The sequence below is a fragment of the Leptopilina heterotoma genome, unplaced genomic scaffold, assembly GCF_015476425.1.
Source record: "Leptopilina heterotoma isolate Lh14 unplaced genomic scaffold, ASM1547642v1 Lhet_351, whole genome shotgun sequence".
Classification (NCBI taxonomy): Eukaryota; Metazoa; Arthropoda; class Insecta; order Hymenoptera; family Figitidae; genus Leptopilina; species Leptopilina heterotoma.
In genome coordinates this window covers 476,636-488,435 of record NW_025111033.1, presented here as the reverse complement: position 1 = coordinate 488,435, position 11,800 = coordinate 476,636, and the positions used below count along the sequence as shown (strand labels likewise).

General features: G+C 22.9%; 1 protein-coding gene across 3 annotated transcripts; it reads right to left on the bottom strand.

Moving 5' to 3' along the window:
• Positions 1-1,333: 1,333 nt before the first annotated feature.
• LOC122505281 (ADP-ribosylation factor-like protein 6-interacting protein 1) lies at positions 1,334-11,370 on the bottom strand. Of its 3 annotated transcripts, none has more exons than XM_043616791.1 (6): positions 11,261-11,370; positions 10,927-11,132; positions 9,432-9,565; positions 2,389-2,626; positions 2,039-2,123; positions 1,334-1,904 (listed from the first exon to the last, which is right to left on the bottom strand). In XM_043616791.1, exons 2-6 carry the CDS (start codon positions 10,951-10,953, stop codon positions 1,804-1,806), a joined length of 585 nt encoding a protein of 194 aa, XP_043472726.1. In that variant the 5' UTR covers positions 10,954-11,132; positions 11,261-11,370; the 3' UTR covers positions 1,334-1,803. The 3 variants fall into 3 exon arrangements, with proteins under 3 accessions (XP_043472726.1, XP_043472725.1, XP_043472723.1); XM_043616790.1 differs by having other exon boundaries at positions 11,201-11,295; XM_043616788.1 differs by lacking the exon at positions 11,261-11,370 and having other exon boundaries at positions 10,927-11,249.
• Between the last annotated feature and the right edge of the window lie 430 nt (positions 11,371-11,800).

Here is an 11,800-nt window from a genome sequence, read left to right as displayed (position 1 = left end):
AGTAACCAGTTTCAAGCGAATCTGTGAGGTTTTTAAAAAAATGTGCACTTGCTGTATATTATTTATTAAAAAGTCAACTTTGAACGCCATTTTTGATCCGCCATTTTGTTTTTTTCTAATTTTTATTTTACAACATTTTAGGTTAGACATTTTTGACGCGATATTTTTACCTTTGAGACGTATTCCTTCGCCATAAATAATAAAAAAAATTTGATTTTCAAAAAAAATCTTTCAAAAATTGTGTTTTTTTTAAATAACTGTATGTAATTTGTTTATTTATAAATTTTCAATATTTGTTATTGCAGCATTCGAAAGAGCGGTTCCTGAGCTTTAAGAAATGTCTATTGCAAAATTTTTAGCAATCCGTTTTCATACTAAAAATTGCTCCCAAAGTTCGGATAAAATTTTTGTACATTTGGTCCTTAAAGGGTTAAAGTCGTTCTGCAGAAGCATCATATATATTAAGTATATAGTTAATATTAGTATATAGTTTTAAGGTATTATTTGTAAGAAAAATTTTCACTGGGGAACATGTAACGCTGGTATTAAGAAAAATGATGAGTGTATAAATAAATAAATCAAATACCCTATTCTTTGAATTTGTGGCCCATCCAAAACGTCATCATTCACTTTGACTTTTAGTTTTATGTAAGTTAACAAATAGAAGCTTGTATTATACATAATATCATGTATGTGATATTTAAAAATTTAATAACCTGACTTTGGATTCACACTCAGGAATTCAAAAACACACTGTTATTAAATTTTTTCAAATTCTAACATTTTTAAAAAAATATGTTTGTGATCTACCATTTTGAGTGTTTAAAATCTCTCATTGGATTCGCTATTAAAATTTTTTTAAATCATACATCAAATTAGTAATGAGCGACCCCGAAAATCAATATATATCAAGTTTTATAAAAGTCCATCAATTTCTAAAAAATTCTTATACTTCCAAATGTTTGACATATATTTTGAGTTTTGGAAAAAATCTTGACCTGATGAAGCAAAACGGACTTCAGAATCGGTTACAAGGCACCAAAGTACATGACTGAAGGGTATTTCGGTCAAAAGTACATGATACTTTTTGTGGAGGTGTATCATATTTTAATAACTTTGCGAATCAACTATTTTGTTCTTCCGGAAGCCTGTGAAGGGGGTATAGAGGAGTTTTAACGTATTAATTAGTTAAAATATTCAATTCCGATTAAGTGGTTTTATTAACAAATTAAGATTTGTTATTTTGAGACATTCGAACTCTATTTTTTAAGAGAGGGTGACTAAAGTAAAGTGTAAATTTAAAGTGTTTTAAAATAAAGAAAAGATAACCAAATTTTGGAAGAAAAATTTTATTTTTCAAAACTTTTAGTTTAAATATTTTCACGCTTACATTTATAAGCTATGTCTACTCACATATACAGTTTGTAAAAATTATTTTTACTAGCGGTATAACACTTTGGTTTTTAATTTCAGACAATTTTGAAAGACCCTATGTCTATCGTGGTTTTTATAATTTTTTGAATAGATTTACTTTAAGCTAACTACTTTAGATTTTGATTTGACTTTTTAATTTAAAAATAAATTTATATAAATAAGCTTTAAAGTAAAATAAGTAATTTCAGCCGAAGTTTACCACAAAAATGACTCACTTTTAACATTATAAGTGGATTCTTTTTTCAAAACATATTTACATACAGTAATACATGTTATAAATTACTTTTACCAATATCTCGTTTTTGTTCTTGTAATTTTCTTAACACTGTGTTCTCTTATAGTTAAACAGAATTAATAAGAGGATTTAGTTTAAGACGTTTTGCGATGAAGTACTTGATTATAAATTGACTTAATCACAGATTGTGCTCGATGCTCATGCTTTAAACCAGGAGATAAAAGTAGGATTGTTACTGAAAAAACAAAAAAATATGATACTTCTTTTTTATTTCATAATATAACCGTTAATTGCAAAAAAATATAAAAGATCTTTCTATAGTATAAAGTATAATAAATAAAATAGAAATAAAATATAACAATACATTACCTATTATGTAGAAGAGAAGCAGATTATTTATTGTGTTTCCGATCCATGAGATGAACAATAAAATTGTTATTAATGATCCATAATACTAAATGAAAAACAAAGAATTATAACATATTTGCTTCGATATAAATTATTTAGAATAATAAAAACATTTATGCTTTCTGCTTATAAAATACTACTTAGAATAAATAAGCAAGTTAATTTGAAATGTAGTGGTAGTTAAAGCTAATTCTTTTGTAAACTTTAAACTTTTATTAACAGTAGCTACTAATACTCAAACCGAACTTTAAAAAGCAACCTTCCTATAGGATAAAAAGCATACAATTTTTTACAATATATAAAAATCTTACAAAATTAGGACGGTTGTTTCGCATCTGAAGGAGAGATTTCCAAGTGCTTTGCAGTCCTAAAATAGTGACAGATAAATTTTGACAAATCTCATCCAATTTTCTTTCCTTTTGTCCAGTCCAACTATTTGTAGAAAAAAATGACGGCGATATGGTAAATACGATATAGTCAATAAGGGCTCCCATAAGTAAGCTAATTGATATCAATGTAAGTACTGCAGGTTCTAGAATCCATATTGACCTGCATGTAAAACAAAATATTATTTTCCATATCTAACTTATTACTAAACTAGCAACAATTCGCAAGGCTAAATTCTTACTCACTTTTTTAAATAAAATTAGCAAATTTAAAAAGAATGGAATTTAAAAATATTTAATTCAAATTTTTTTTCACAAAAATAAAATATGAATTGGAATACAGTTTTAATAATATTATAACTATAATAATCATGTATTCTGAGACAGGGAATTCAGGGAAAAATCAGAGATTTTTATTAAAAGCACTGACAAAAAATTAAATTTTTTAAATTCGTAAGAAAATTCTGAATTTTTGTGTTTTTTTTTTTGTTTGGTTGATAAACTATAAAATTCCTACGAATTTTAGTACAAAACCTTCAAATTTTTCTATTTCTGACAATAGTTTATTTTTAAATAACTTAATTCTTAAAGAACTATCATAAAATAATTACTTTGAAATTATTTAATTAATAATTTTACTTAAATATTTCAAAATCAATTCAATTTCAAAAAAGTCACGTTTACAATTTTCAAAAATAAATTGACTTCAAACGGTTTTAATTTGAAATTTTATAAAATTTCAATTTTGAATAAATTCAAATATAAATTTTAATGGCTTAGATTTTTGAAAAAATTTTAATAATTCAAATAATATTCTTTTTTCTTTTTTTTTATTTCCTTTTTTTGTAGTTTAAGTATTTCTTTCAACATTGTAATACAGGGCATTGCCCGTGTATATATTAAAAATAAAATAAATAAAATATTCAATATATGGGGCATTCCACGCCAAATCGGAAATTATTTTGCTTTTGCATCTCAAATTTTTTTTAAAACATTTTTTTCTTTTAGTACTCTTTGAAATGAGCTACCTTGATTTTTTGCAAATTTTTTCATAAAGCGGTTCAGGAGATACAGATTTTTTAAAAATGACGTTTTTTACGTACATTTTTTTTAAATGCTTATAACTCGGTCAAAAATTGATCAAATTGGACGTTTTTATAATGAAAAGTTTTGTTTTCACGCGTAGTTTTTAATAAAAATATTTATGAAAATTTTTTAAATAATTTACGATAAGATTTTAAAATTTTTAAAATAATATTTCATTTTTAACAATGTATGTATCGATCAATTTTTTTCAAAATTTTTTGTAAGAAACTATCACTAAATTAACAATTTTTAAGCCTTATCCGATCGTGGGCAAACGATGGGATCTATTTATTTTGAAATTTTTAATTTTTATATACGCAGTGGTGGCCAAATGAGTAACTTGTCATTTGACAAAATCACACAAATTTTTCACAGCAAATGTGTTTTCAGACTGAGTCTCTCCAAATTAACCTTCTTTCTGTGTAAAATTGTGATTTGTTCAAATGACAAGTTAGGCCTACCGTTTTCACTGTGTATATAAAAATTAAAATTTTTTAAATAAATAGATCCCATCGTTTGCCCTCGACCGGACAAGGCTTAAAAATTGTTAAAGAAGTGCTAGTTTCTTACAAAAAATTTTGAAAAAAATTGATCGATACATACATTGTTAAAAATGAAATTTTATTTTAAAAATTTTAAAATCTTATCGTAAATTATTTTTAAATTTTTTAAAAATATTTTTACTAAAAACAAAACTTTTCATTTTAAATACGTCTAATTTGATCAATTTTTGACCGAGTTATAAGCATTTAAAAAAATGTACGTAAAAGATGTCATTTTTCAAAAATCTGTATCTCCTGAACCGCTTTATGAAAAAATTTGAAAAAAATCTAGGTAACTCATTTCAAAGAGTACTAAAAGAAAAAAAATGTTTTAAAAAAAATTTGAGATGCAAAAGCAAAATAATTTCCGATTTGGCGTGGAATGCCCCATATGTATTTAAAATTATTTAAAAAATGGATTTATAGGAGAATATTAGTTCAAACCATTTTAAAAAATTCAACTTTGGAGAAATTGCAAATAATTGCAGAAATTCAATTATTTTCAAATGTAATAAAATTCTTCTGACAAAATTCAAATATGTTCAAAATTTCAAAAAAATAATCGTCAAAATCCCAATTATTATCTTTATATATAACAAAATTTTTCTCCAATAAGTTCAATTATTTAAAAAAATATCAATAAAATTCTTGTTCTAATTTCAATTATTTTCACAAATTTTCCTTAATTCAATCATTTTCCATATTTACTATTTTAATAAACTTTTCCAAGAGAACTTTATTATTTAAAAAAAAATTTCATAACATTCTATGCAAGCATTTAATTTTTTACATCAATAATAAAAAATTTACAGGAATTCAACTATTTACAAACTTTTTATAAATTTCTTCGCAATAATTTAATTATTTTCATAAAAAATAAAATTTTTTTAGGAATTCATTTATTTTTATGGGTGAGATTTAAGTCGACTTCTTAAAATCGGCCAAAAATATTTTTTTTTATTCTGTATCGAAAAAAACCAGATACGTATTTTTTATTTTTGTTTAATTGTCCAAACTTTCGAGTTATGAATTTTAGAAATTTTGGACTTTTAATTTTAGACCTATATTCAGTAGCTTATAAGTCCAAAAATATTGAGTTTAGGAAAAAGTTGTCAAAGAATGAAAGTTTCAGTTTTCTTTCGACTTTTAAGAAATGTAAACAAAAAATTTTTTTTTTAAATTTTTATTGAAAAAAATTTTTTTTTATAAACAAATTAATATTTTTTCTAACTTTAGGCCGGATTTTTTTTTTTTTTTTTAAATTTATTTATACCTTATAATATAGAGAAGACTTTCCAAAAAGTCCAGAAATGGGCCTAATGTGTTAAATGAGTTTTAAAACATTTTCAAAAATCACTTGCAAGCATCACAGTGGGATTTTTTTACAATTAACTTTTTAAAACTGTCTACAGCGTATAATTTTTAATCTTTTTGAGTGTTCTTTGTTTTAAATTAAAGGATCTACGCTGTAGGTAGTTTTAAAAAGTTAATTGTAAAAAAATCTTACTGTGATGCTTGCAGGTGATTTTTGAAAATGTTTTAAAACTCATTTAACACATCAGGCCCATTTCGGGACTATTTGGAAAATCTTCTCCATACTATAAAGTATAAATAAATTTTAAAAAAATAAAAAAAAATTTGGCCCAAAGTTTAAAAAAATAATTTGTTTATAAAAAAAAAATTTTTAAATAAAAAATTTTTAAAAAAAATTTTTTGTTTACATTTCTTAAAAGTCGAAAGCAAACTAAAACTTTCATTCTTTGACAACTTTTTCCTTAACTCAATATTTTCGGACTTATAAGCTACTGAATATAGGTCTACAATTATTAAAAGTCCAAAAATTCATAACCCGAAAATTTGGACAATTAAACAAAAGTAAAAAAATACGTATCTGTTTTTTTCGATACAAAATAGAAAAAAAATATTTTTGGTCGATTTTAAGAGGTCGACTTAAATCGCACGTGGAATTGCCCTTATACATAATAAAACTCATTGACAATTTCAATTATTTTTAATACAATTGTTATCAGATTCCTCGAAAAATGTAATTATTCTTAAAAATTTGATTAAAATTCGTCAAAAGAATTCAATTATTTAAAAATTAGTTGATAAAATTCGTTATAAGAATTAAATTTTAAGAAACATTCAATTATTCAATAAATTATTTACTTTCGTATTTAAATAATTGAATTCTCGTAGATTTTTCTAATAAAAATTGATTTAAAAATGAATTTCAGTTAAAATTTTAAAAATTAATTGAATATTAGAAGCATTATAGGATGAATTTTTAGAAATAATTGAATATTGAAAAGGTTTCAAATTAAAATCTTTAAAAATTTGAATTTTTTATACTTTTAATTTACAATTCTGTAGAATTAATTTTTCTTGAAAAAGTTTAATTGAATTTTATTTTAAATTACATTGTTTTGAGTAATTGAAATCCTGTAAAATATGTTATTATTTAATTATGAAAAAAATTAAATTTGTGTGTGAAATTTTATTAAATTTTATTTTTAATAATTGAATTTTTTTTTTAAATTTTTAAATATTGAAAATAGGTATTTGAATTTCAGAAAAGAATTTCATTTGTGAAATGTAATTGAATTCTTGCAGAAAATTTTGGAAAATAATGACATTTTTCGAGGAATTTATTTAAAATTGTATTAAAATTAATTGAAATCTTATGAAAAATTTTATTATTTATGAAAATAATTAAATTCTTTCAAAGGTTTTTATTAAAATTTTTGTAAATAATATAAATAAATTTTTTTTAAATTTTATGGAAATTTAAATTATTGCAAAACATGAAGATAGCAATCACTCTGAGTCGAAGACTAGGAGTGATCGATATTTTCACGTTTCATAATAATTTTCTTATAAGTTTTCGAATTTCATAAAGGTTTTAATTTGAAATTTTTTAAAAATCTTAATTCCTGTGGAAAATAATTATAATTAAATATTTATGTAAAAAAGAATTTATTGATGTTTTCGAATAATTTTACAATTAAAGAAATTCGTAAATAAATGTAACAGAAAATTTTAAAAATTTACAAAAAAAAATTTTTTTTAAAAAAACCATTTTTTTTTTGCAAAATCTTTTCCTTTATTTTCTAAACATTTTAAAAGTTTCTATTTCATTTTCAATGAAAATTTATAATTAACAAATAGAATTTATAAACATTTTTTCCTTTATTATAAAAAAAATTTTGAATTTTATTAAAGAAATTGTAATTAAAAAATAGAAATGATGCAGATTATTTCCTTATGAAAATTGAGAATTTTCTTCAAAAATATTAAGAAACGGGAACACGTAATATTTTTTCCCCAAAGAAAAGAATGAGATTGTAAAAAATATTGTTATTGAGAAATAAAAATTATGCATAAAATGGGTATATTTCTTATTTCTTAATTATAATTTTTTAACAATTTTCTAATATTTTTTATAAATAAAAAACAAAAAAATTTCCATAATTTAGATCAGTCAAACGAAATCTGTTATAAAAAGCATATAAAAACAGAAAAAAATGAAAGAATGAAATACAAAGATTATTATAGTTATATAGTTAATGAGTGATTCTTCACTCAGTGGTTACTTTTGCTTCTCTACTGTTCCCTATTTAATAACTTTATTATTTACTATTTATATTATCAAGTTAAAAAGTTATATTTATTTCAAATTTTCGCCAAAATGTTGTTTTTCTATAGTGTTTTACATAAAAAAAACAGTATATCAAAGGATATGCCAAAAAAAAATTTTTTGTTATTATTATAAACAATTAAAGATTTTAGATACTTTTTTTTTAAATTAATTAAAAAGAAACTTGTTAACCGATTTTAATGATCCAAGAGGCATAATTTTTTATTTGAGTCAAAGTTTTAAATAAAATTTTTTTCGTAAAAAAAATATTGAAATTTAATAAACAAACAAATTATTTATTTATAACAAATTAGCATAAAACCATGTTCGCAATCGAATTTTAAAATAAAAAAATAAATAAAAATAAATAAATAAAAAAAAACCTATTAAAATAATGTTTAAAGGTTTCTTATGGACAAAAAAAACTATAACAATTTATTAAATTGTTTAAACAATTAATATTGTTGTTATTTTTTCATAAACAGTAGTTAGGGAAAAAAAAAAAAAAAAAAAAACAGTAGTTAGTTAGGTTTTTTTTTTTTAGTTAGTTATGATAAAAAATTAATTAATTAAACATTGTTTAAACAATTAATTAATATTTTTTCATAAACTTTACTTATTTATTAAATTGTTTAAACAATTAATTATTGTTGTTTTTTTCATAAACTGCAAATAGGGTTAGAAATTACTAGTTTTTTTTTATATTATGCATAAATAATTTTTTATTTTTTATCATCAGTAGATTTTTCTTCATAAAAAATTGCACGATTGAAAAAAACGAAATTTCTAACCCTAAGTAAAGTTTATGAAAAAATAACAACAATTAATTGTTTAAACAATGTTTAATTAATTAATTTTTTGTCATTAGTAGATGTTTTACTCATTGAAAAATTGAGCAATTGAGAAAAGACTAGAAATTTCTAGCCCTAACTACTGTTTATGAAAAAATAACAACAATATTAATTGTTTAAACAATTAAATAAATTGTTATAGTTTTTTCATCCATAAGAAACAATTAAACATTATTTTAATAGGTTTTTTGATATTCCTATCCTCTGATATTCTTTTATATTCCCGCGTCAAAGGACCGCTGCGCGTGACGTTACATGCAAATCCCGTCCTACTCGGGATAAACAATGTTTAAATAAGTCAGTTGTCCAAGCCGTGCCATTTTTTTTATCAACGGAATATTACTCAGTGGTAATCAAAGAATAAGTACTATTTTTTTAATTTTAAAATTCGATTGCAAACATGGTTTTTTGCTAATTTGTTATAAATGAATAGTTTGTTTATTTATTAAATTTCAATATCTTTTTACGAAAAAAATGTTATTCAAAACTTTGACTCAAATAAAAAAGAATGCCTCTTGGATTATTAAAATCGGGTAACAAGTTTCTTTTTAATTAATTTTTAAAAAAAAGTGTCTAAAAACTTTAATTGTTTATAATAATAACAAAAAATTTGTTTTTGGCAAATCCTTTGATATACTGTTTTTTTTATATAAAACACTATAGAAAAAAAAACAATTTTCTCATCTCTACTAGACTTAAATAAATGCTTTCTATTTTGTTTAAAGTGAACATAAACTTCTTTCTTAATTAATTAAGTGAAAAAGTAAATATTTTATAGCTATCTTGTTGTAGGATCACGTAATTTTTTATTAAATAATATTAATAATAATTAGTAACTATCTCATGGCTTACAAAAATATAATTGAGGATAGTCCAAAAAGAAATCCTGGATGCCAAGAACGTTCCCACAGTAAAATAGAATTTATAGGTATAATAATTTCTCGCCAACCATCCATTTGCCTCTTTAAATGCTTCGTGTATTTCTCCTAAAATAAAGAATTAAAATTTATAGAATAAATATGCAACAATATAAAAAATAAGTATCATCAGAAAAATTATCAATGTTTGGTGCAGTATTTTAAATGTTTTAATCTATTCTAGAAAATGCCTCAATGCGGAATGGGGTCTTCTGTCTTTAAAGACAACACAAATAATAGTTCACAAAACAAATATTTTGTCTACGTAAAATGAATTTGTTTCGGTAGTACGATCTTCGAAATATCTCTCTTAATGAAAATAGATTCCCCGTGATTGTCAATCATCTTTCCATTCTAGGCATTAAAGTTGATAATTTAAGCTTTCTTTTTAATTGTTTAAGAATAAAAAATTATCAAAATAAGCATATTGTACCGAAAACACCAAAACTTTCACCCCCTCCCCCTAGGAAAATATTGGACTAGATAAAAAATTATTTTTACCAAAAATCACTATCCACTAGTACTACAAAAGCCCCAAGTTTAGGCAAGATGAAGAAAAATTTTTGTCCACCTTGATCACTTGACATGGAATCGCTCCAATACATAAAAAATTAATGTAAATAATGAACCTCATGTTGGAGAGTTATATATTTACAAGTCTTTTATTCAAATGGTCAACATTTAAAATGTTTATCACTGACAAACTTTATAATTTATTTTTATATTTTATTAGTGTCAAGTATCAATTCGCGTTGATCAGAACGTTTAAAGATTTACAAACTTTTAAATGTTCAGTATTTTGTTTTTATCATCGTTATAAATTTTTACTGGTAAAAAAATTTTTTTTAATTACTTACTCATGTGTAAAATGTATTCTTTAAAGTAATTATTTATTTATTTATAATAATAAAATTTTACTTTCTGATGAGGACGGTTGCGCCCGTTAAAACATAAAAAGATATAAAAATCGTTATATTTTTTCTCAACCTGACTCGAGGTGATCGATAATTTTAACTCTATTATTTAATTCATTTTGTTGATTATTGTAAATTCATATTCTTTTTATTATTCGCCTACAATTTGAATATAATCAACTCTGGCGTTAATGATTGATTCAATAGACTATGTTTTTAGAATGTTGGCAACATCGTAGTATAAATAGTTGCAAGTGAAATAACTAATTGATTAAGGAAAATTTAAAAATAAGTTTTTCCTTAAAATATCATAAAGATTTCATAATCTTACATAACAATCTTGCAGCAAACTTGCAGTAAATTGTGAGACATGAGTTCTTCATGAAAACATTGATTTACGCAGTCTTTTTTATCAATTGATTTTTTCATTTTTACATTTAGAAAACTAAGAATAAAACATTCTGTGACAATGATTTTTTTCTATATTAGGTAATTATAATAATAAAGAATACATACTTTTTCTGCTGAAGATATTTCCGTCATTTTTATTGATAATATTGTAAAATATAAAATATTTTCCACTTGTCAATAGGTTGCACTTTATTTTAGTAACAGTAGAAATTTTATTAAGGCGAAACTCCTCATTAAATAGTGCAAATTAAGGTATTCTTCTTTCCATTTATAGATTAATATTTGGACGCAGTGAATAATTCGAATACAGTCTGGAAAAATATTAATCAATGAAGTAAAATGCAAAAAAGTTTTGTCAATTAAATGATTTTGGAAATACCGGCTATTCTAAATGTCAACAAACAACAATTCAATTCAATATCTCAAGGTTTTCACTTACTATAGATAGGTTAACTTTTTGTGGTTAAAGGCCAGTTCAAAATGCCTGGATTCAACTCGACTAAAGGTCTAACCACAATGAGTTTACAACAACAATGACGTTTTCAAACGGAAAGCGTTAAAGGTTCATTTTCAATGAAAACGTGAATTTAGAACGTCGTCATACTCACAAAAAATCTAATTTTTCTAATTATCTCCTATAGTATGTACATAATATTTATTGTTTAATTTGATAATTCATTCATTGGTTTGGCGATACTAATTAATAATAATGAGAAATTGCAATTTTTAATTTTTACGTAACTAAACCTTATATATTCCTTTTCAATATTTAAAAATAATTTGAAATTAAAGCAAATTTTAATTTTAAACCTTCTTTCTTAAGTATTTTTATTGAAAATTCTTACTACTATTCACATATGAGGCATTTTTTGTGAACTGTCTAGCTTTTTTACCACCACCCCTTTTTAGTTGCAAAGAGTTGAATTCTCAACCCTTCCGCATGTACCGTGAAATTCAAAAACTCACAACTTTTTATCTA

What these genes read in the sequence shown, in the direction of transcription:
- LOC122505281 (XM_043616791.1), bottom strand. Translation starts at nt 10,953, where the DNA reads ATGACGGAAATATCTTCAGCAGAAAAA. An exon ending in AAATATCTTCAGCAGAAAAA is followed by an intron (nt 9,566 to 10,926) that starts GTATGTATTCTT and finishes TCTTTATTTTAG; the next exon opens with GAGAAATACACGAAGCATTT. An exon ending in GAAACAACCGTCCTAATTTT is followed by an intron (nt 2,124 to 2,388) that starts GTAAGATTTTTA and finishes TTTTTCATTTAG; the next exon opens with TATTATGGATCATTAATAAC.